Source organism: Pelecanus crispus, chromosome 8, assembly GCF_030463565.1.
Source record: "Pelecanus crispus isolate bPelCri1 chromosome 8, bPelCri1.pri, whole genome shotgun sequence".
Classification (NCBI taxonomy): domain Eukaryota; kingdom Metazoa; phylum Chordata; class Aves; order Pelecaniformes; family Pelecanidae; genus Pelecanus; species Pelecanus crispus.
Window position 1 is genome coordinate 46,918,237 of NC_134650.1, and position 23,650 is coordinate 46,941,886.

The 23,650-nt window shown below is 65.2% G+C and overlaps 1 protein-coding gene across 1 annotated transcript in view; it reads left to right on the forward strand.

Moving 5' to 3' along the window:
* The window catches only part of ZFPM1 (zinc finger protein, FOG family member 1), a 47,965-nt gene that overhangs the window by 23,222 nt on the left and 1,093 nt on the right, over positions 1-23,650 (forward strand). Inside the window, 9 exon segments of the mRNA XM_075714810.1 lie at positions 2,050-2,181; positions 5,197-5,286; positions 16,262-16,395; positions 18,728-18,830; positions 20,704-20,916; positions 21,041-21,265; positions 21,999-22,094; positions 22,241-22,390; positions 22,539-23,650. Coding sequence (XP_075570925.1) covers positions 2,050-2,181; positions 5,197-5,286; positions 16,262-16,395; positions 18,728-18,830; positions 20,704-20,916; positions 21,041-21,265; positions 21,999-22,094; positions 22,241-22,390; positions 22,539-23,650 — 2,255 coding nt within the window.

Sequence of the window (23,650 nt, forward strand, 5' to 3'; positions counted from 1 at the left end):
CCAGAGAAGTGACGCTCCGCTCCCTGCTCCGCGCTCCCTCTCCCTCGCTTGCCTTTTTTTTTTTTTTTTCCCCTCCCTTTTTTTCCCTTTTTTTTTTTTTTAAAATTTTTTTTTTAAGCTATCCAGTAGTTCGTTTAACCTATGCAGCCGGGAGCGCCAAGGCCAGAGCATCCCCCAGGGATGGGGTGGGCGTGCTGGGAGCAGGATGCTGCAGCGGGGCGGGCTGGGAGCAGGGATGCACCCAGGGACCGTGGGATGCACCCAGGGACCGCGGCATGCACCCAGGGACCGCGGTGACATGGTGCCGGGATGCTGCCGGCCACCCGTCGTCCCCCCAGGCGCTTGGTGACGCTGCGGTACCCAAACCCCAGGTTTTATATAATTGCATTTATACGGGGCAGCCCCGTCTCCCTCCTTTCGGGGTAGGATGCGGGTGGTCTGGGCACCCCTGGGTGGGTGCCACATGTGGTCTTGGCCCCGTCCGTCCATCCGTCCCCAGCTCCGTCCATCCATCCACGGCCCCGTCCATCTGTCCCCAGCCCCATCCATCCTTCCCCAGCTCTGTCCATCCATCCATGGCTCCGTCCATCCCTCCCTGGCTCCGTCCATCCGTCTCCAGCCCTGTCCATCCCTCCCCATCCCCGTCCGTCCCTCGCTGTCCCCATCCATCCCTCCCTGGCTCCATCCATCCGTCCCCAGCCCTGTCCATCCCTCCCCATCCCCGTCCGTCCCTCCCCGGCCCCGTCCATCCGTCCCCGGCCCCATCCATCCGTCCCCGGCCCCATCCATCCGTCCCCAGCCCCATCCATCCGTCCCCAGCCCCGTCCATCCCTCCCCGGCTCCATCCATCCCTCCCCAGCCCCATCCATCCCTCCTCAGCTCCGTCCATCTGTCCCCGGCCCTGTCCGTCCCTCCCCGGCCAGGCTGGCGGTGCCAAGCCACGGAGCAGGCGAGAGTCGGGTTAACTTTATCAGAAGCCCAAGAGCCGTGAAGGCGTGAAAGAAGAAATTAGCCTAACAATGTTTCATTTACAGCGAGAGAAACGATTTGTTAGCTGGCGATTGTTTCTGAATATTATCAGAGCCTTTTTAATTGTGCTGGAACTGAAATTAGCAGAATTAGAATAAATTGCCTTCCCTTCTCCGGCAGCCTCTTTATTCACGCTCATTGTTGTCTGCTTTGTATAGATTATGGGCTCTTTGTTCTCCCGCTGTAAATATACATGCCTGGAGTCACAGAGAGCAGCTGAGGTCTGCAGACGGTTTGTCACCGCGCCGTTCCCCCTGCCCGTGCGCCGGGCTCGGCGGGGCGGCGGGCAGCCCCCGGCGCGGCTTCGCGCGGCACGAGCATCGTGCGCCGCCGGTCCTTCCTTTCGGCGCGGATGGGGATGCTGCGTTGCCGTGGAAACGGCAGCGTGGGCCGGCAGTGGGCTGTTCGGGGAGGGGGGCTGCTGGGGTGTCCCTTTGCACCCTCCCAGCGTCCTTCTTGCACCCTCTTCGCGCCCCGTGTCCCCCCCAGTGCCCTTTGCCTGGGGCTGGGAGCATCGTGGGGGGCCGTGCCGTGGGTCCCCCGCCCAGCGAGGGGTGCTGGGGACCGTAGGGGCCAGTCCCCGGGGTCCCTCACCCCGTTCGGGGCAGGTGCCGGAGGGGTTTTGGGTGGGCGCTGGGCACCTCGCCGTGTGCCACCGGTACGTGGGGACCCCACTCGCTTCCCGGGAGAGCGTGGGGCTCATTCCCAAAGATGCCTGCAGAGGAACCGGGCACCCCGGAGCAAGGCGAGGGGTCTACAACCCCCCCTCCGCAAGGGGACAAGGGACTCCAGCGCGGTGCCGGACCGGGGGGCCGGCCGGGGAGGGGGTTTCTCTTCCCATGGCGTGCAGAGCTGCAGGGCATCTCCTCCGGGCCCCGTGCCCGCCGGGGGTCAGGGAAGGGCCCTTTGCCAGACCCCGGAGGCATCAGCCGCTTCGTTTCCCAACTGGGAAAACCCCACTGGGATTTTTATTCCTCCCGTTCTCCCCGCCCTCTAACCACCCCCTCTGCGTTTCGGCAGGTTCCCTGGCAGCGATGGAGGAAGGCGAGGACGGCCCGGCGGGGGAGAAGAGCCCCTCGGAGAGGGAGGGGACCGCCTCGGACCGCGAGGGCTCTGCCGAGCGCGACGCCTCCAGCCCCCCCGCCAGCGAAGGTGAGCCTCGCCGCGACGGCCGGGGGCTGCCCGCGGCGTCCCCGCGCCGTGGGGACGGGCTCCGCCGCCGGAGCAACCTCCCGGGCACGCCGGGCATCGTCTCTGCTGTTGGTGCCGCGGTGTTCGTTAGCAAACGAAGCATCCCGCCCGCCTGTTGCGGGGTGGGCTGTTGGTTGAGCGAGACCCCCGCAGTCTCCCGGGGGTGCTCCAGCCCTCCAGGCACCCTCCGGCCGGCGGCGGGACCCGCTGAGGGCAACCTGGGGTGATGGCGAGCAACCGGCCGGGAGCGAGGATGCTCCCCGGCACGGAGCGGGTCCCCACAGGCTGGAGCAATCTCGGCTCGGCCGGGGGCAGCGGCGTGCCGGGGGGGCCACAAGCTGGAAACCGGAGGCGGGTTGCTCACCGCAATGCCTGCTAATGAGCGCCGTCACCCTGGATCCGTTTCAGTGCCTTTCACCCGCCCCGGCGCTGAGCCGCCGGCAGCGGTGGTGGGATGTGGGGGTGCAAAGTGACCCCCCCCCCCCCCCCCAGGGCTCAAAGTGACCCCGTGGGGTGCAAAGTGACCCCCCCCTTGGGGTGCAAAGTGACTCCCCAGGGTGCAAAGTGACCCCCCCCTTGGGGTGCAAAGTGACTCCCCAGGGTGCAAAGTGACCCCCCCCTTGGGGTGCAAAGTGACCCCCCCCACACCTTGGGATGCGAAGTGACCCCCCCTTGGGGTGCAAAGTGACCCCCCCAGGGCACAAAGTGACCCCCCCCCACCTTTGGGATGCAAGGTGACCCCTTAGAGTGCAAAGTGACCACCTGGGGCACGAAGTGACCCCCCCCTTAGGGATGCGAAGTGACCCCTTGGGGTGCAAAGTGACCCCCCCCCTTTGGGATGTGAAGTGAGTCTTTGGCGTGCAAAGTGACCCTCCCTTTGGGGTACAGAGTGACCCCTTAGGGTGCAAAGTGACACCCCCCCCCCCCTTGGGGTGCAAAGTGACCCCTTGGGGTGCAAAGTGACCCCCCCCCCCCGCTTTGGGATGTGAAGTGACCCCTTGGGGTGCAAAGTGACTCCCCAGGGTGCAAAGTGACCCCCCCCCTCCCCCACTATGGGATGTGAAGTGACCCCTTGGGGTGTAAAGTGACCCCTTGGGGTGCAAAGTGACCACCCCCTTTGGGATGCAAAGTGAGCCCTTGGGGTGCTAAGTGACCCCCCCCCCCTTTGGGGTGCAAAGTGACTCCCCAGGGTGCAAAGTGACCCCCCACTATGGGATGTGAAGTGACCCCTTGGGGTGCAAAGTGGCCCCCCCCTTTGGGTGCAAAGTGACCCCCCCCTTTGGGATGTCAAGTGAGCCCTTGGGGTGCAAAGTGACCCCTTGGGGTGCAAAGTGGCCCCCCCTTTGGGGTGCAAAGTGAGCCCTTGGGGTGCAAAGTGGCCCCCCCTTTGGGGTGCAGAGTGACCCCTTGGGGTGCAAAGTGGCCCCCCCCTTTGGGTGCAAAGTGACCCCCCCCCCTTTGGGATGTCAAGTGAGCCCTTGGGGTGCAAAGTGGCCCCCCCTTTGGGGTGCAAAGTGACCCCTTTGGGGTGCAAAGTGGCCCCCCCCTTTGGGGTGCAAAGTGAGCCCTTGGGGTGCAAAGTGGCCCCCTCTTTGGGGTGCAGAGTGACCCCTTGGGGTGCAAAGGGCACCCCCAGGTGCAGAGCAGCCGCCGAGGCTGCAGGTGCTGGCACCGGCAGCGCCGGGGATGGAGACGGGGGGCACCGGGCCGTTGCTGCCGGCTTCCTGCCCGCACCGCCTGCCTGCCGCCATGCCGGGCCCCACCCCAGAGGTGGCTGCCTTTCAGGGCCGGGCTGAAACAGTCCCCAGATATCCTTTAAGTTCCTTCCTGTGGAGGTGGGGGCAAATCCTAATCAGTTAATATTTGCAGTGCCCTTCGAGATAACCGCGGCGGGGCAAGGCTGCGCCGGCTAATGGAGCCGGCCGGTCCCCGGCAAGCGCCCGCTGCCTTCAGCCACCAGCAACCGGGAAGCAAAACCCCCCCAAAAAAAAACCACCCCACGGGAGCCAAGCTGCGATGCAGCGGGAAAAGGGGGTGATCCACGCTGGCACCCCGCTAGCCGGGGCAGGGAGGGCTCGCCGGCAAACTTTGCTCGGTGGCAGGGAGAAGCGAGCGGCTCTTATCTGATGGGGGAGCCGGGCTGGGGCGAGGGAGCCGGGAGCCCGGGCGTGGAGCTGCACCTGGCACTAGCCTGCCTCGATAAAAAGGTGATAGCAGAGATAACGCCGAGCAGCAATAACGGCCACTAAAGCTTTCAGCGCGATGGATAAAAATCGATATGCCAGGCACTTTGATTTATAGCCAAAAATAATAGGACTTTTATACCCGGTGATTGATTTATTTGATGTTAATCATTCCGCTTATCACCTGTATTAATAATCTCCAATGCCGGTGACGTCATCCCTGGGTGTTCGCTCTGGCGCCGATCGATTGGGCTCCGCGCTGGTTATCCGCCCGGGACGCCAAGGCAAACATGTACTTTGGGCGCTAATCTTCCACACTGTCATATGCAGATAGGCTTTATCAGCTGCATCTCCAGCAGCAGTTAATGGAGAAAATAATTGTTATCAAGTTGCTGTGAATACACCACAAACAGAGCCGGGATGGGAGCGGGGCTCAACCGGGTGACGTGGGGCCCGTGGTGGGATGGGAGGGGGTTTTGGGGGGCTGGGAAATGGGTGCCCACCCAAGGGTGGCTTGAGAAATGCCCGGGGGGATGCGTGGGTGGGTTTGGCTGGCCCTACGGGTCATCCCGTGGGGCACAAGGGACCCCCCCCGCCCGTGGCTGGGCAGTGGTGGGGTTTTGGATGCAGGGATTTCGAGGGGAGCCCCCCAAAATGTGCTCATCCTCGAGGGTGAACCCCCCCCAGGCATCCCGGCCCCGGAGTGTCACCGGCCCGGTGGTCCCGACCCCCGCGGCATGCCGCCTCTGGAATTCCTCGCGCGTGACCTGCTGCCTTCCCTCTCCTGCTGCAGAGTCCAGAGACACCCCGGAGAGCCCAAAGGAGCTGGAGAAGCCGGATCCTGGAGAAAACCCACAGGAGCCGGACGCCTGGAATGGGCCGGGTGAGTTCCCGGCGTGCAGCCGGTCATCCTGCTCCATCCCAGCTGGACCACGGGCTGGGGCAGCCCCCAGGCACCCGCCGCCTCTTGCAAAAACCAGTACGGGGAGGACTGGGAGCACTGGGGACTGGGCAGGCTGCAAACCCCAGCGCTTCTGCTGGGAGAGGAGGCATGGGATAATGTTTGTAGTCCCCCCGCGTCCCCGAGCCGCTGTTGGCGACCGTCAAAAACGACGCGGGAGCGGCGGGGATGCCCGCCCCGTGGCTGGCGTCGCGCTCACCCGGCGCGGGGAGGGTTCGGACCCCGTCCTGCATCGCCCCGCGCTCGCGAGGGCATTTTGCAAACATCCCGGCAACCACAAGAGCGCCGCTCGAGCGGTTTCGTGATGGTTATCAAAACCCCAAGGAGCAAATACAGCCGTCTATCTCCCTCTCGGCATCTCCGCCAGCACCCTGGCAGCCCGGCGAGGCCGGGCACCCTGTGTGGGTACCCCACGCCCTATCACCCCGCTATCTCCAAACCCACCCGCCGATGGGGTTATGGGCAGGGCTCCTCTGCGCAGATTGGGTTTGCGGGTGCCTGTCTGCTGGGAACGGCGCCCGGGGACGGGACCGGGGGCAGCGGAGACCCCCGAGGGTGGATGTGCCACGTTTCGGGCAGCGGAGACCCCCAAGGGTGGATGTGCCACGTTTCGGGCAGCAGAGACCCCCAAGGGTGGATGTGCCACGTTTTGGGCAGCGGAGACCCCCAAGGGTGGATGTGCCACGTTTTGGGCAGCGGAGACCCCCAAGGGTGGATGTGCCACGTTTCGGGCAGCGGAGACCCCCAAGGGTGGATGTGCCACGTTTCGGGCAGCGGAGACCCCCAAGGGTGGATGTGCCACGTTTCGGGCAGCGGAGACCCCCAAGGGTGGATGTGCCACGTTTTGGGCAGCGGAGACCCCCAAGGGTGGATGTGCCACGTTTCGGGCAGCGGAGACCCCCAAGGGTGGATGTGCCACGTTTCGGGCCCCATTCGTGCTGCCAGCCCCTGCCCACACCCCGCTCCTCCCAAGGGAGCTCCCGGTCCGGCGATGCCGCTGGGTCTGGTTTCGGAGCAGCCCCTTGGAGCAGCGCGTGCTGGGAAGGGGTGACCCCCGTGCAGGACAGCGATCACCCTTCGGTGATGGATGCGCCGGGGAGGGGGGTGTCCCGGTGTGTCCCCAAGGCCACCGGCCTCCCGCCTGCGCTGGGCGATGGAGAAGCCCTGGGAAACGCCGGCTGCCGGCGCACGTGCTCCTGCAGCTGCCCGCGTCCCCACGGCCCGGCGGGGAGCCATGGCCCCGCTCCCCCTTCCCGCCCCATCCGAGGGGAAGCGCTCGCCGGTCCTGCTGATATCCCGGCCCTTCCTGCGTGCCGGGCAGGAAGGAGCTGCGAGGCCACCCCCGGCTCCTCCTTATCTGCTCCCCAGCCCTTTGCCCCCGGCACCGCCGGGCTCCCCGCTGCTCTGCTGGCATCCCAGCGCAGGGCAGGAGGGGGCCGCGGTGCCAAAACCACGGGTGTCCCCGTATCCCGGGGGCCACGGCACCGCGCAGCCCCATATCCCGGCAGCACCGCCAGCCACGCGCTCCCCAAAAGAGACCACGAAGCCTCGGCTCTGGCCATGCCTCCCCTTCCCCCGCTTCCCTCGCCGGAGCGGGTTATTTGCATTCTTTATGTAAAAGAGATTTTATTATCGCCTTCTCCCAGCCCATCTCTATTCTGGTAATTGGAGTGGTATTAATTTCTGTGTGGCTGGGAGTTGATGGCGGTCCGGCGATGCTGCAGCGATAGGGTGTTCCTTTCGCACCAACCGCCGCGATAGCCCGTCTATCAGGCGCTCTGCAGGCTCTGCACTTATCAGGGATGGAGCTGGCGAAAAGGGAAACTCTGAGCAGCCTGAATTTTCTTTTTTATCTGGCAGGATCCGCCGTATGTCAGCAATGGCAGCCGCGAAGATGCGGTGCAGCGGCGGGGGCGGGGGGGGGGCAAGCGGGTTGCTCCGGGCGCCTTTGTTCGCGCCCTGCGGGGTCTTGCCTTCCCCCTGGCCCTTTTTGGGGGGCTACAGGGTTGCCCCTCGTATGGCTTTGCCCTCTGGGTCTCCAAAACTGCCACCCGCTGGGTGCACCGCTGTGCCGGAGGCTCGGCAGCGCGGGGACGCGGCGTGCCGGGACCTCGCCGTGGGGCTCCTTGGCCCCGCGCGCCTGCGAGGGAGAAAGAATATTTTGTTTTATCTTTGAAATGACCTTGTTCGCCGGAGGGGGCTGCCGCTCGTCCGGCTGATATGCAAATCCCTGGGAGCTGGAGGCTGTAATCCTCGACTTGGGAGCCTTTCCAGATGTGCTGCCCCTTCGGCCGGGGCGCTGGGTCACCCCGACGCGGTTCTGCTTCCCGACGGGATCCCGGGACGGAGCACGGCCGTGCTTCGCGCCCACTCGTGCCACCCGCTTCATCCTCCGGTGGGGCTGGAGAGGGGATGCGCGTCCTCCCCAATTCCCCCAAACCGCCCCAAATTCCCCCAGACCCTTCCCCGTGGCCCTGCCAGCAGCTCTCTGCCATGCCCCAGGTTCCCGTCTTTCCCCACTCATTTTTGGTTGCTCTGGAGCGGGGCCGGCAGCGGAGACTTTTGGGAGCACCCGCAGCCTGCGGCTCCCCTCCCGGCGCTGTCCCCTCCTGCCCCATCGCTGCCCGGCCAACCTCACCAAGTCCGGCCAATTTTCCCAGAGGGTCGACGTGAAAAAGCTCCAACAAATTTCACAAGCGTGGCGTTGGCACAGGGGAATGGAGGAGAGCAGAGCCCCGCTGAGGGACCGGCTGCTCAACCGCGTTACAAGACACCGGAGAATCCCCACTGGGAGCTGCCGGGAGGCTGCAGCCCCTGGGAAGCCCGCCCGGCGCTTGCCTTTCTGCACGGTGGGGTGAGGCTTTTTTGGTTTTATCCCTGCAGGGACACTGGTAGGGAAGGGATGGAGCAGACGGGGCCAAACTCGGGGTGGCTTTCGCCTTGTCCCCCCCCAGCCGTGTCCCATCACCCTCCCCAAAAAAGCAGCGATTGCTCCCAGGGAGTCCCTCACCCCCTTAACTCCATCGGCTTCGCTATTTGGGTCCTCACCACGATCTCCACCTCGCTCAGCCCCCCCCCCCCCCGCTGCCAGCTCCTCTGTTCGGGGTGTATTTAATTGCTCCCGGGCAGTGACGATGGCTCTGGGCTAATTGCGGAGCATGGCACAGGTCCACCTCTCCCAGAACTGGCCGTGAACCCCAAATCCATCCTCGCCACCAGTTCTGCGTGCGGGGTATCGGGATGGGACAGAGCAACTTCATATATTTTTTTGGTGCATCTAATTAAAACTGCAAACTATTTTTTTTTTTTTTTTTTTTCCCCCTTTCCCCCCCGCCTCCCCCTTCCCCTTTGCCTCCCGCTCGCCTTCGGTTGTGTTTATCTGCGCCGTGACTCCTGCCTGAATAATCTCCGGCTGCCCGGAGTTTGTCTGCAAACCTCAAGGTTTATTATCGGGGCGAGCAGGGCACGGCGAGGAGGGATGGCTCGTCCGGATGGCCGGCACTGCGCCGCATCTGCCCCATCGCTCCCCCTTCCCCTCCGCCCTGGTATGTGTGGGTGGGAAAAATTATTCCAGCTATTTCTTTTTATCGCTGGGAGCCGAGCTGAGCGGCAGATAGTTGTGTTTGTGTTAGATTGCTGGGGGATGGGGAGAAGTTGGGGTTCGGGGCTGTAGCCCCCCTCGAGTCGGGGGGGTTCCCCGGGGTCCTGAACCCCCCCCCCCTTGCCTGGCTTCTCTCCAGCAAAGAGCCGGCGCTGAAGGCAGCGGGATGTTTGGCATCAGGCTGGGGATGGTGGCACCTGTCCCCATTTGGGGACACCGAAGGGGACCCTCGTCCCTGCTGGGGTCCGTGCCTGCAGGTCCCTGCCCTCAGTTCAGCCTCGTGTCTGGGGACACTGCAGGGTGAAGGGATAATTTGGGGACAGCGATGGGGCGAGGGGATGCTCGGAGTGGTTTGGGGACAGCGCTGAGGAATGGAAAGATGCTGAGGCCAGTTTGGGGACAGTGCTGGGATGGAGGGAGGCTCCGACCAGTTTGGGGACAGTGCTGGGGTGGAGGGAGGCTCCGACCAGTTTGGGGACAGTGCTGGGATGGAGGGAGGCTCCGACCAGTTTGGGGACAGTGCTGGGATGGAGGGAGGCTCTGACCAGTTTGGGGACAGTGCTGGGGTGTAGGGAGGCTCCGACCAGTTTGGGGACAGTGCTGGGGTGTAGGGAGGCTCCGACCAGTTTGGGGACAGTGCTGGGATGGAGGGAGGCTCCGACCAGTTTGGGGACAGTGCTGGGGTGTAGGGAGGCTCCGACCAGTTTGGGGACAGTGCTGGGGTGGAGGGAGGCTCCGACCAGTTTGGGGACAGTGCTGGGATGGAGGGAGGCTCCGACCAGTTTGGGGACAGTGCTGGGGTGTAGGGAGGCTCCGACCAGTTTGGGGACAGTGCTGGGGTGGAGGGAGGCTCCGACCAGTTTGGGGACAGTGCTGGGGTGGAGGGAGGCTCCGACCAGTTTGGGGACAGTGCTGGGGTGGAGGGAGGCTCCGACCAGTTTGGGGACAGTGCTGGGGTGTAGGGAGGCTCCGACCAGTTTGGGGACAGTGCTGGGATGGAGGGAGGCTCCGACCAGTTTGGGGACAGTGCTGGGATGGAGGGAGGCTCCGACCAGTTTGGGGACAGTGCTGGGGTGTAGGGAGGCTCCGACCAGTTTGGGGACAGTGCTGGGATGGAGGGAGGCTCCGACCAGTTTGGGGACAGTGCTGGGGTGTAGGGAGGCTCCGACCAGTTTGGGGACAGTGCTGGGGTGGAGGGAGGCTCCGACCAGTTTGGGGACAGTGCTGGGGTGGAGGGACACCCCTGTGTCAGGCAGCGCCGAGGGCTCTTGAGACATGCAGGCAGCATCCCCCTCTCTGTCCCCATCCTCCCCTCCGTTTTCCCTCGGGAAGGAGAAAAATGTCTTGCGTCCTTGGGGTGAGAGCCCTGAGGGGCGATGCTGCCTGGCTCACGGTGACTGACAGCTGTCAATCACTGCCGCCCTGCCCTGGGCCGGATCTGAGGACCAGTGGGGTTTGGGTTTGGTGCGAAGCCGAGCTCCCACACCCCCCCCACACTTCTGGGTGCTGCCCCCCCGGGGGTCCCCCCACCCCAGAGGCAGGCCCTGCCCTGCGGGGCGGCAGGGACCCCCCATGCGGTCCCCTCCCCTTTCCGGAGGGGATATCTGCCCTCCGCATCGGCTCCGGGGGCCCCTCCGCTCCCCTTCCTCCCCCTCCCCAGCTTCCTGCCCCCCCAGCGCACCCCTACCCGCTGCCTGGCACCAGCCTGGGCAGAGCGGGGGGGGCCCAGCAGCCCCACGAGCGGGGACAGGGGGTCCCTGGCACAGGGGTCCGGCCACCCCTGGCAGCTCCGGGGGAGCTGGGAAATTTTCCTCCTTCCCATCCTCCATGAGCGCTTTCTGCTCTTATTCCCGGTGTTTATTCCTGTCCCCCTCCCCGCGGGCACAGCTCCCGTTTATTTCCCAGGATGGGGAGACCCCCCACGCCTAAGGATGGGGACCTCCTGGGAACCCCCTCGGGGCCACATCCCGGCAGGACGCCGCAACACGCCGAAGGCAAGCATCCCGCGGAGGCTTATCGGGCCGCATCCTGCTGGGGCAGGGCACCCCGGCTTACGTGGGGCGTAAGGGAAGGGCGATGCCCGGGCGACGCGTGGCACAGCCGGTGCCCGCCCCGCTGCCGGTGCCTGCCAGCTGTGCGGCACAGCTGGCGAGCGGGGTGCCCAGCCTTTTTGGGGGGCAGCACCCCGCCCCGGGTACCATCGCCCGTGCCCCCTCCCCGGCTCGTGGGGTGCTGGGAGGTGCCCGCTCTGCTCTCCGGGGTAGGTCACAGCTCCTCCATTAACCAGGGGCAGGGTTCAGCCCGATAAAGATTTGCTTTTGTACTCTGTCAAAAAAAAAAAAAAAAAAAAAAAAAAAAAATCAATAAATTGCAAGCGATGGGCAGGAGCGATAAAGGCAGGAATCTCCCCTCAGCTCCTGCCCGCCCCCCGGGGCAGTGGGGTGCCCCCCTGCACCCCAAACCGGGGGGGCAAAGCCGGCAGCAGCCCAGCTCTCCCACAACCATTCCTCCTGCGGCCGCGGCAGCTCGGCCAGAGCAACCCCAAGCTGAGCCCAAGCAGGCGCAGCCCAGCAAGGCTCGAATTTAAACCCTCCTCGCTCCTTTGTCGTCCCCAAGGCTGCCCTGATTACTCGAGCACCCGGGACGGCAAAGCCGGGATAATCTCCTTAGCCCCTTTGGAGAGATTTCCCTTTGTGAGCGGAGGTGAAGAGTGGAGATGCTGCGTGTTCGCAGCTTAAGACTCTTCCCAATCGGTTCCCTCCATCTTATCGGAGCGGTGCCATCACATCATTTCACTAGTTGAGTTGTCAGGATTTATTCCTTCCGCCGCGCGCTCGCCGCTTCTAAAAACAGCAGCTGGGGCACGCAGCGGGGCCGGGCCGGGGCTGCCGGAGGAGCCGGGGCTTCTCCAGCTCGGCTTTCCCCGGGCGGGAGCGGGAAAGCCACGGGAGCTTGCGTACCCATGGATGGATCCATCCTCTCTCCCGCTCGGGCGGTCCCACGCCATGGGGACATCCCGCACGTGCTGGGATGGGAGCAGGGACCGCCAGTTCATCCCCATTGCCCGAGGTTCCACCTCGCCGGGGCTCAGTCGGGGGCCATGCCCGGCGTTGTGGCCCCCCCGGGCTGGCAGCCCCCAGGGCCGGGCACAAAGCGCTGGATTAATAGGAGCGGCACGGCTCAGCCGATGCTGGGACGCGGTCCCGTGACGCCCCGATAGCGGAATTTATCCAGATAGTATCCAAGCAGCTGCAAACACTCCAGGGACCTCCATGCTGGGATCCCCACCGAGGGGCAGAGACGGTTCATTCGGATTTCTTAAAGGTCTTTTCCAACCTAAACGATTCTGTGATTATAGCCGTGCGGATGCGGTTGGGGCGAGGGAACGCGGGAGCCGCTCGGGATGGGATGGGTGGGTTTGCCCAGGGCCAACCAGGCACCCTCCGCCCTTCCCTCCCGCTCGCTCCCGCAGGAAAAGCAAATGTGGGTGCATGGATGCGGCTGCACCTCCGGAGCATCCAGGAGCAAACACGGGCAGCCACGCAACCAGGCACCCTCCGCCCTTCCCTCCCGCTCGCTCCCGCAGGAAAAGCAAATGTGGGTGCATGGATGCGGCTGCACCTCCGGAGCATCCAGGAGCAAGCGCGGACGGCCACGCAACCAGGCACCCTCCGCCCTTCCCTCCCACTCGCTCCCGCAGGAAAAGCAAATGTGGGTGCATGGATGCGGCTGCACCTCCGGAGCATCCAGGAGCAAACACGGGCGGCCACGCAACCAGGCACCCTCTGCTCTTCCGTCCTGTGCGCTCCCGCAGGAAAAGCAAATGTGGGTGCATGGATGCGGCTGCACCTCCGGAGCATCCAGGAGCAAACACGGGCGGCCACGCAACCAGGCACCCTCTGCTCTTCCGTCCTGTGCGCTCCCGCAGGAAAAGCAAATGTGGGTGCATGGATGCGGCTGCACCTCCGGAGCATCCAGGAGCAAGCGCGGGTGGCCACAGGAGCTGGCCCAGCTCGGTGCCGCTCCCGGCGGAGCGTCCTTGCCCGGCGGTGCTGTTTCTTTCCCCGGCCATAAGGATGCTGTGGCTCGCCTTGCAGATGGGCTCTTGCAGAAGTTCATCTTCGTCACACCCCGGTCCTGCGTTCGCCCGTGCCGGAGGAAGGTGCAGCCGTGTTGCACGGTGATGCCTCAGCGGCGGCGTCCCTCCCGGCATGCCCGCGGCCGCGGGGACGCGGATGCCAGCCGTGCCTTCTCAGCCGCTGATCACCTGATGCGTGGCCATGGTGCGATGACAGGATTAATCTTTGCTCTCCGGCACAGCTCAGCCTATTTCTTTGAAATCTCTCGATGGGGTGATAAGCCGAGGCGCAGCGTCGGGCAAGCAGGCGCCGTCGGCCCCGCGGGGCAGGGAGCAGCCCCGGCACCCCGTGTTTCGGCAGCGGGCAGAACACCGGGGTCCGTGCCGCGCCGAGCAGGTGCACCTCCTTGCTTCCTTTCTGCCGCTTTTCTTTGAGACCCAGAGCAAACAGACGGGTCCCTGCCCAATTTGGTTAATGATCTGGGAGATAAAGCCTCCTGCGATAACCGCGGGGCACCGCCTGGCGGGGACCGATGGCCGAATGCGATAGCCGGGGTGGTGTTCACCTGCCTGGGAGGGATCCCGCAGGGAGAGCAGCACCGGCGCAGGGCCCGCGCCCGTGGACTTTGCTCCTCGCCGAAGCGGCTGCCGGGGGTCACCCGGGGCTCCCCAGGGGCTGGCCGTGCTCTTCCCACCCCCCCCCAGGTTGCAGGCGGGGTGATGGGGCCGAATCCAGCGCCGGTGGAGCGCAGGGATGGGGCTTGCTCCCCGCTGCCTGGTTTTTTCCGGCTTGCACACTCGCTTTGGGCTTTCTCCCCGAAGCGCGGACAACGTGAACACGCAGCGTCTCCCACTTTGCCCCGTCCCAGCTCGGCATCGTTTCCCCCGTGCCAGGGAAGAAGCGCGGCGATGCCGCGTGTTTCATTTGGAAATCGCTTTTTTTTTTTTTTTTTTTTTTTTTTCCTTTTTTTTTTTTTTCTTTCTGGCTGGATCAATGTGGGTGCAGCCGGGTACCGTAGGGGGCTCCGGCATCATCCCGGGCCGGGCACAGGGACACCCATCGGGATGGAGAACTGCTCAGCACCGCTGGCGGGGGTTCACCACCGCCCCGTTTTTTGGGATGACACTGGTGGATTGGGCCGCCGGCCGGTGCCGTGGCCATCGGGCGCTGGCGGGGAGCGGGGCCGGCTCCAGCAACACTATTTTTGTCCCCCTGTCTGGAACGGTTTTCTCTTTATCAGCGCCTGCGTGTTTTCTCTGCTGGGGATTGATACACAGAAGATGAAGTGCTCTGACATGGGAAGTGTCAGGCGAACGCTCTTATCTCGGAGACATGGTCTCCTGACCCAAACGCCGCCGATTACCAGTGAGACGGGGGGAAGGGGGGGCAAAAAGGGGGGGGGCACGGAGCGGGGACGGTGGCAGTTGGGCTCCGTTCCCCGAAAGCAGCCGGGCTGTACGGGGTGGCAAAGCCAGAGGGGAGCCACCACCGTCGGGGCTCCCCTGGGGATTTGGGGGTTTGCTGTCCCGGCGGGGGGGGGGGGGGCGGGGTGAGGACCGGTGGCCTGGGGATGCTGGGACGGCGCTGGAGGGAGCCCAGCACCCCGGCAGCACATCGGGAGTCAGGCGGGAGCCGGGCGCTGGAAACGCGGAACAACGTGCGCCGTGCAAGGGTCCGACGGCTCTGCTCCCTGCCTGCCCTCCGTGGGAGGGACCAGCCAGGCAAGGGACTGCCGCTGCCCCTCCTCGGCATCGCTTCGTGCCAGGGAGTAAATCCTCCAAGGCCCCAGCCCTCCTCCTCCTCCCTATCCCGAGATGGAGCTGGTGAGGGGCACGGGCAGGGGGATGCGGAGCGGGGGGATGCCAGGGACGCGGGGCAGGCAGAGCCAGCGCCGTGCTCGCTCCCAAAACCACTTCGCAGGGGATGAAATCCCAGCTGGAGACGGAGCCGAGATCCCCGCAGCCGGGGCGGCTTGCTGAGCGTGCCGGCTCCGTGCCAGCGCCCGGGGCTGCGGGAATGGGGGGGGCAGGCGGCCCTGCCTGCACCCTGGCAGGGCAGAGGAGCTGCGGGCAGAGCGCGGCCGGCACACGCTGGAGGCTGCGGCACGGGGACCAGCCTGGTGACACCCCCCCCCCCTCCAAAGATTTTGGGGACCTTTGACACCTTTGCAGACCTTTTCTCCAGCTCACCTCCCGGTGGGCGGCGGGTTTTGCCGAGGGGCACTGGCTGCTCCCCTGGGACGTGCTCGGAGCCGCCTCGCCAGCGGCGCGGGGCTTCCACGGCGGACGGAGGGGACCCACGGGTGGCAGCGGGACCCACGGGTGACAGCGGGACCCGGGGCGATCGCGGGCGCCGCCAACCCGCGCTCACCACCCAGCGCTTCCAGCCGCTCACCTTAACTCACCCCGGCGCCGAGAGGATCCAGATGTCAGCCCGGCTAATAAACACATCAGATTTCAATCTCCGCAGCCATGGGATCGCTTTATCCTCCCCGCACTTCCAGCTCTGAAAGCAATTTTGCCTTCAAACGAGCGCAGCCTCCTCCCCGGCGCGTGGGATCCGGGCGCCGGCTGCGTCTGCCGTGATGCCCTCGAAGGACGGGGCTCGGGGCACGTGGCTTTAGCAGGATCCCGGGAAAGGGACCCCACTGCTGCCCCGGAGCACCCCAGGGCGCTGGGAGCCCTCCCGGACACAGCCGGGTGCCCTGGGCACCCTGCCTTGCCGGTGGCCCGGTGGGTTACTTGCCATCTTGGAGGAACATCTTGGTTTTTGGGGCACGCCGTCCGGCCCCTTGCCGCCAGGCAGCCGAGGGGCAGCCGGCGCGCATCCCTCTGCGTATTGGTTACCTGCCATCTTATCTGCACTCCGAAAGACAAAGGCACAGTTAAAACATTTTAGAGCAGCCTTCATAGCGTATTAACATGTTATCTAACCCATTAAACCAGAGGCTTATCAGATAATCAAAGCCATTAAGCCCTGAAGCTGCTGCAACTTTGGGTGCGGGGATGGGATATGCTCCTTCCGCTCCGCCGCCGTGCCGTGCCCGGACCCCCCGTGCCGTACCCGGACCCCGCATCCAGCCACCGGATCCCACCCAAACACGCAGCCCCGGGGGCACCCACCGGCACCCACCCGCGTCCCTGGGGAGCTGGGGTTGCCGCGGGCCAGGGGTCCGGCTGGGGAGCGTCGCGCTGATGCTGTGCCTGTCTCCCCGCAGATGAGCTGGATTTGGCCGTGCAGGATGGGGAGAGGCGGGTGCGAACCCGCAGGAGCCTTCCCGAGGGCTTCTCCTGGGGACCCTTCCAGGGCAGCATCCACAGCGAGCCAGCATCGCCGCGGCACGGCGAGACGGTAAGGAGCAACGCTGCCGCGGGCTGCCGGGGACAGAGGTGGAGAAAGTCCCGAGGAAACGAGTTGTTCAAGGAAAGGAGTCAGTTTGGGAGGGATTTTCCCTGCCTGGGCGCCCAACCCCCTGGGAATCACCCAATTTGGGTGCGCAGGAGGTTTCCTTGCCCACCGCCCCGGGATCAGAGCATCGCAGGGGGACACGATGCTGGCCGTCCCCTCCTGCACGTGGCTGCAGGCGAGCAGGCTGCTCGGTGGCACCCGTGTCCTCGCAGAGGAGCTGGGATCTGGGTTTCCCAGCCCAAATTTGCTCCCAGGGCCCTGCAGCTCATGGGGAAGGGGCAGGAGAGGAGGCAGCGGGGGGCCGGTGGCTGTGGGTGGCAGGAGCGCGGCATCGGCCGCACGCTGCGCCAGGGCCAGCAGCGCTGGGGGGGTGAGCACAGGTGTGCACGGGTGTGCACGGGTGTGCACGTGGAGCTGGGGGGGAGGCACGTGGGGGGTGTCGTAGGCGCTGGATCCTCGCATCCCAGCCCAGCCTTCCCGCTGCATCCCCCCGGCACCGCACTCGGGCAGCTCCAGCCCAGGTTCTTCGAGGCCGGAGAATCTCGCCTGGGCTCCATCCCCACCTCCTCCTCCTCCTCCTCCTCCTCCTCTCTCCCTTGCTCTTTTTTCTTTTTTTTTTTTTTCCTTTATTTTTTTTAGCTCAGGCCCGTTTATCTTTGCCGAATTAAATCCTTGATTAACCCTTATCTGCCCAGTTTGGCTCCCTATCTCCCGGTTGGCGCCGTGTGTCCAGACACCCGGTACAGGATGATTGATTTCTTAAAGATATGCGCAGCTTTTTTCTGATACTTCATTTATTGTCTAAATATTTTTGCTCCCATTTCAGCAGCTCCCTTATCGAGCCCGGCTGATGATTCCCAGCCCTGCTCTCCTCCGCTGCTCGCCTCCCTCCCTATCTCTGCTCGGGGAAGCGAGGAAGGAATCGCAGCCCCATCCCTGATAGGAGCTGTCGCCCTCGGGTCCCTTCGTCTTTGTTGCTGGCAGCGTGGGAGGGGTGCGCAGGAGGGGTCTCCCCGAAATCCTGCCCGGCTCTGCTCTTCATCTCCATGTGGGAGATTATCCCATCCTGGGGTTTTAGTGGGAAATGGGAACACTGGGTGGCTTTAATGCCTCCCTGGCACGGAGCATCGCGCGTGCCCGTTGCTGCGCTGGTGGAGGAGGAGGAAGACGAGGAGGAAAAGGAGGAGGAAGAGGAGGAGGAGGAGGAGGAGGAAGATGCCTGCCTGCCCCTCAAACTGCTCCCACGGGGCTCCCCCAAAACAGCCCTGCTCGCTCGGGCGTGCAAACCCGCCGGCCGCCCCAGCCCGGGGGTGCAAAAGGCACGGCGGAGCCCCACGTGCTGGCTCGCCCTACGGCTGTGTCCCCCCACACTCCATCCCTGCCCCACGTCCCCCCCCCGGCCCCGGGGTGGTGCCCGCGGTGGGGTGCAGCGAGGGCGCAGGGCCGCCCCGATAAGGCCGTCCCGGCGGATGCGGAGCAGATAGGGTTTCCGATGGTTATCGGGCCGGTGCAGAGCGGAGACACTGACCTCTTTGTTCCAGGGAGAAGAAGGAAGGGCTCGCCACAGGGGCTGGGGCCGCCGAGGGGAGCCGGGGCGGGCACCTTGGGGTGCTGGGAGCACCCTGGGGTGCTGCAGGTCTCCTGGGCACGGAGCAAATCTGCAAAAGCCCTGCAGAGACCCTCCTCTCCCTCCCAGCCCCGGCACAGGACATGGAGGGGCCACCGCTGGAGCTCAGCCCGCGTGCCCCCCGCAGCACCCGTCCCCACGTCCTCGGCAGGGGCGTCCCTAAGCCCCCCAGCCCCATCGCCCACCCGCTCGCCACCGGGGCAGGGGGGGCGGTCCCACGGCGGCAGTGTGCGGGGGGCTGCTCGTGCGCCCACGGGGCGTGCGTGTGCAAGCAAGCGCGTGTGCAAGCGCATGTGCAAGTGCGTGTGCAAGCGCGTGTGCAAGCGTTATCATGCTGCCGGCGCTGGGCTCCCGGCGGTGATACGGCCTCGACCGGCTGCCACTGTCAGGCTGAGTCGGAGGGTTTAGAAATATTGGGACGAATAATTAGATTTCATATCGTTACCGCGGCAGCCATCGGAGGATCAGGCAGATTAATTTCCATACATCCCCCCCCGCCGCCCTTCCCTTTTTGCTCATTAATATTTATTAGAGATGCGGGAAGGCAGAGCCGGGCGCGGGCTGAGCGGGGAGCGCCGCGGCCCCGCACCCTGACCCCAGCCCGTTTCGGGGAGCGGCGCTCACCCCCCCTCTCCCTGCCCTCGGCAGAGCCCACCCGTGACGCTGGTGCTGGGGGACGAGAGCTGCTGGCTGTCCCGGCTGCCCCTCATGCCCGGGGAGCCCGACGCCAACGCCGTGATCTACAGGAAAGGTTGGTACCGGTGCCGCGCATCCCCGTGCCCCGGCGGGGGGGTCCTGGGGAGGGAGGGGTCGGCCATGGCTGCCCTGGCACTTGGGTGAGGAAGGGGTGCTGCTGCGGAGGGATGAGTCCCTGTCCCCCATCCATCCCAGCACCGGCCGTGCCCCCAGCCCACTGCCGGTGCCCGCCCGCCCGAGCGGTGCCCGTGCCCCCCCCCCATGCCTGCCGGTGCAGCGTCTGCTCCTCCGTCACCCCCCGCGTGTCCCCCGTCCCAGCCCTCCCCGGCTCCATGGCTGCTGGGGGGCGCGAGGAGGGTCCCAGCGCGCAGCGGCCGGTGCAAATAGTGCTGCAAGCGTTGGTGCAAGCGTTACTGCCTGCAGCTGGGGCAAGACTCGGTGCAAGCGTTGGTGCAAGACTCCACGCAAGGATTACTGCATGTCTTGGTGTAAGACTCGGTGCAAGCGTTGGTGCAAAACTCAGCCCAGGCATTGGTGCAAGGCTCAGTGCAAGCATTGGTGCAAGTGTGGGTGCAAGCATTGCTGCACAGCTCAGCACAAGCGCTGGTGCAAGCGTTACTGCATGCATTGGTGCAAGACTCGGTGCAAGTGTTGGTGCAAGTGTGGGGGTGCAAGCAGCGCTGCATGACTGGGCATAAGCACTGGTGCAAGCGTTACTGCACGCATTGATGTAAGACTCAGTGCAAGCATTGGTGCAAGTGTTGGTGCAAAACCCAGCCCAAGCATTGGTGCAAGACTCAGTGCAAGCATTGGTGCAAGTACTGCTGCACGACTCGGCACAAACACTGGTGCATTACTGCACACATTGGTGTAAGACTCAGTGCAAGCATTACTGCACGCATTGATGCAAGTGTTGGTGCAAAACTCAGCCCAAGCATTGGTGCAAGACTCAGTGCAAGCATTGGTGCAAGTGTGGATGGAAGTGTGGGTGCAAGCACTGCTGCACGACGGCACAAGCACTGGTGCAAGCATTACCACATGCATCGGTACAAGACTTGGTGCAAGCATTGGTGCAAAACTCAGCCCAAGCATTGGTGCACGTGTTGGTGCAAAACTCAGCCCAAGCATTGGTGCAAGACTCAGTGCACGCGCTACCGCATGCGTTGGCGCAAGCATGGGTGCAAGCACTGCTGCACGACTCGGCACAAGCATTGGTGCAAGTGTTACCGCATGCATTGGTGTAAGACTTAGTGCAAGCATTGGTGCAAGTGTGGGTGCAAGCATTGTTGCACAACGGCACAAACACAGGTGCAAGTGTTACTGCATGCATTGGTATAAGACTTGGTGCAAGCGTTACCACATGTATCGATGCAAGACTCAGTGCAAGTGTTGGTGCAAAACTCAGCCCAAGCATTGGTGCAAGACTCAGTGCAAGCGTTACCGCATGCGTTGGCGCAAGCGTGGGTGCAAGTACTGCTGCACGACTCGGCACAAGCACTGGTACAAGCGTTACCGCGCGCATTGGCGCAAGTCTTGGTGCAAGCATCAGTGCAAGACTTGGTGCAAAACTCGGTGCAAGACTCAGTGCAAGCATGGGTGCGAGCATGGGTGAGAGCATGGGTGTGAGCACGGGTGCGAGCGTGGGTGCGAGCGTGGGTGCGAGCGTGAGCAGGAGCCTCCTGGCAGGCCGTGCCGTGCCAGGCCGCGCTGCGGCGTGGGCAGACACCGCCATCTCCAGGCAGCCCAGGGCTCAGCCACGGCCGGGAGGAAGCACCGGGCGCTGCCAGGGCAGCGGGGACGGGGACAGAAGGGGACAGAAGGGGATGGGGGGGGCCCAGAGCCCTGCAGGCAGCAGCATGGCAGCGGGACGGGGGTCTCGGGGGGGGGGGGGGGGGCTCCGTGCTGACCGCCGCCCCGCGTCCCCCCAGACGAAGCCCTGTGGTGCCGGACGACACGTGCCCTGCGGGAGGACGAGGCCGTGTGCGCCTTCGTGGTGGCCGAGCCGCCGGCCATCCCCAACCACCACGCGGTGAAAGCGGAGCCCGGCGACTCGCCGTACCCGGCCGCGCTGCACTCGGACATCCAGCTGCTGCCGCAACAAGCCGGCATGGCCGCCATCCTGGCCACCGCCGTGGTCAACAGTGAGTCCCCGGGGACGGAGAGCACGGCGCGGCGGGGGGGACACGGTGCAGCCCGCGGGGCCGGGGCCGTGCCGGCGTTCCCCAGCCCGTCACGCGAGTGATGCGCGTCCCTTCCCCTCCGCAGAGGACGTCTTCCCGTGCAAGGACTGCGGGATCTGGTACCGGAGCGAGCGCAACCTGCAAGCCCACCTGATGTACTACTGTGCCAGCCGGCAGAGCGCCGGTTCGCCCGCCCTGGAGGAGAAGCCCAAGGAGACGTACCCCAACGAGCGCGTCTGCCCCTTCCCCCAGTGCAAGAAGAGCTGCCCCAGCGCGAGCTCCCTGGAGATCCACATGCGGAGCCACAGCGGTACGGCACGGCACGGCACGGCACGGCACGGCACGCTGCTGCAGCCCGGGGACACCGAGCCCTGTGCAAGGAGCCCCCCAGGAGCAGGCGGGGTGGAGGGGCAGGGAGGCTGCGGGGCTGCAGCACGGTGACCAGTTAGATGAGGTTCTCCCCCCCAGTTGGGTTACTGGTTTGGGGCTGCTTGCTTATAGAATCATGGAATCGTTTGGGTTGGAAACGACCTTTCAGATCATCCAGTCCAACCATTACCCTCACACTGCCAAGGCCACCACTAAACCAGTTAAGGGCAGAGGAATAATGCATTTCATGTTTCCTGGCTTGGGGGCTGGATTATTTTTTAATGAAAATAAAACTAGGGATCATTAAGGTTGGAAAGGAGCTCTAAGATCATCAGTCCAGCCATCAACCCAACACCCCCATGCCCACTAAACCATGGCCCCAAGTGCCACATCTGCCCGTTTTTTGAACCCCTCCAGGGCTGGGGACTCCCCCACCTCTCTGGGCAGCCTGTTCCAGTGCTTGACCACTCTTTCCATGAAGAAATTTCTCCCAATATCCAATCTAAATCTCCTCTAAATAGGTCTTCCCCCATCCCAGCCCTGTAAAGTTGTAGGGAGCATCCTGCTTCCCGCAGCCGGCACCCTCCTGGCTGGCACAGCTGGCCCGTGGGGCGTTCCCAAAGTCCCCGTCCCCCTTCCCTCGGCGCTGAGGCGTCCGCCTGTCTGTCCCGCAGGAGAGCGGCCGTTCGTCTGCCTGATCTGCCTGTCCGCCTTCACCACGAAAGCCAACTGCGAGCGTCACCTGAAGGTGCACACGGACACCCTGAACGGTGAGTGAGCGATGCCCGGCGTCCCCGCGGGGACAGCCCCGTCCCCTCCAGCGCAGCCTGGGGCGGGGGACCCGCACCCCGTGGGGCTCCCCCTGCCTCGCCAGGTGCCATCCTGCCCGCTCAGCCCCACGCCGCGTTCCCCGCAGGCGTCTGCCACAGCTGCGGCTTCATCTCCACCACGAGAGACATCCTCTACAGCCACCTTGTCACCAACCACATGATCTGCCAGCCGGGCTCCAAGGGAGAGGTCTACTCGCCGGGGCCAGCCCTGCCCGCTGCCAAACCCCTCGCCCCCGGTGCGTACCGCGGGCTGCGGCTTGTTGGGGGGGGTGGGCGGACGCGTGCCGAACGGCGCCGCGGGGAGGGAGGCGAGGAGCGGGGCAAGCATCCCGGTTGCAAGGATGTCGGGTAACGCCGGTGCCTCTCGCTCTCTCCCCTCGGCAGGGCTGAGCCAGGCAAACAACGCGTCCCTGCGGAAGTGCAGCCTGCCGGCGTTCCTGCCGGAGGGGCTGCCGGCGCTGCCGCAGCACGTGGTGCTGCACGGACCCCTGCCCGCCCCACCGCCCGGCTCCGACGCCGCGCCCCCCCCGGCACCCCCCGCCTCACCCCCCGACGCCAGGGCCGGCAAGGTCTCGCCACCAGCCCAGCCGCAGAATGGGGAAGGTCCATCATCCTCATCCTCCTCCTCCTCCGGCGAGGCCGTCCGCATCAAGGAGGAGCCCGGCGGCAGCCCGGCGAGCGAGGCGGAGGCGCCGAAAAGCGGCGGCCCCGGGGAGGGGGGCGGCAGCCCCGACGCCTGCTCCCGGACCTCGTCCCCCCGCAGCCTCCCCTCGGCAAAGGTCAAGTCGGAGCTCGCCAGCCCCACGCCGGGCTCCAGCCCCGTGCCCAGCGAGCCGGGGACGGGCGCGGCCGGCGGTACCGTCTTCCTACCCCAGTACGTGTTCGGCCACGAAGCTGCGGTGGTGCCGCAGGCGTCGGAGATCCTGGCGAAGATGTCGGAGCTGGTGCACAGCCGGCTGAAGCAGGGCCACAGCGGCGCGGTGCCGCCCGCCATCTACGCCGGGGCGCCAGTGCCCAAGGGCGCCACGTGCTTCGAGTGCGAGATCACCTTCAACAACATCAACAACTACTACGTGCACAAGCGCCTGTACTGCTCCAGCCGGCACCTCGCCGAGGACAGCCCCCCCGGGGCGCGCAAGCTCAAAGCCCCCCCCGGGGCACCCAAGGGTCCTCCCGCCCCGGGGACGCTGCTGTCCCCGCTGGCAGGCGACAGGCAGGGGACGCCGGCGGGGGACGGGGACGCCGGCCGGGATGCCACGCCGCCGGCCGCCCCGCCGGAGGCGAAGGCGGAGGAGGTGGGCGGCAAAGCGGGGTCCCCCGAAGCAGAGGGGGGGTCAGGGCGGTGCAGCGAGGACAGCCAGAGCCCCGGCAGCTCGGCGGGGGACGAGGGGGACGAGGACCCCAGCAAGACGCTGTGCGAAGCGTGCAACATCCGCTTCAGCCGCCACGAGACCTACGTGGTGCACAAGCGTTTTTACTGCGCCTCCCGCCACGAC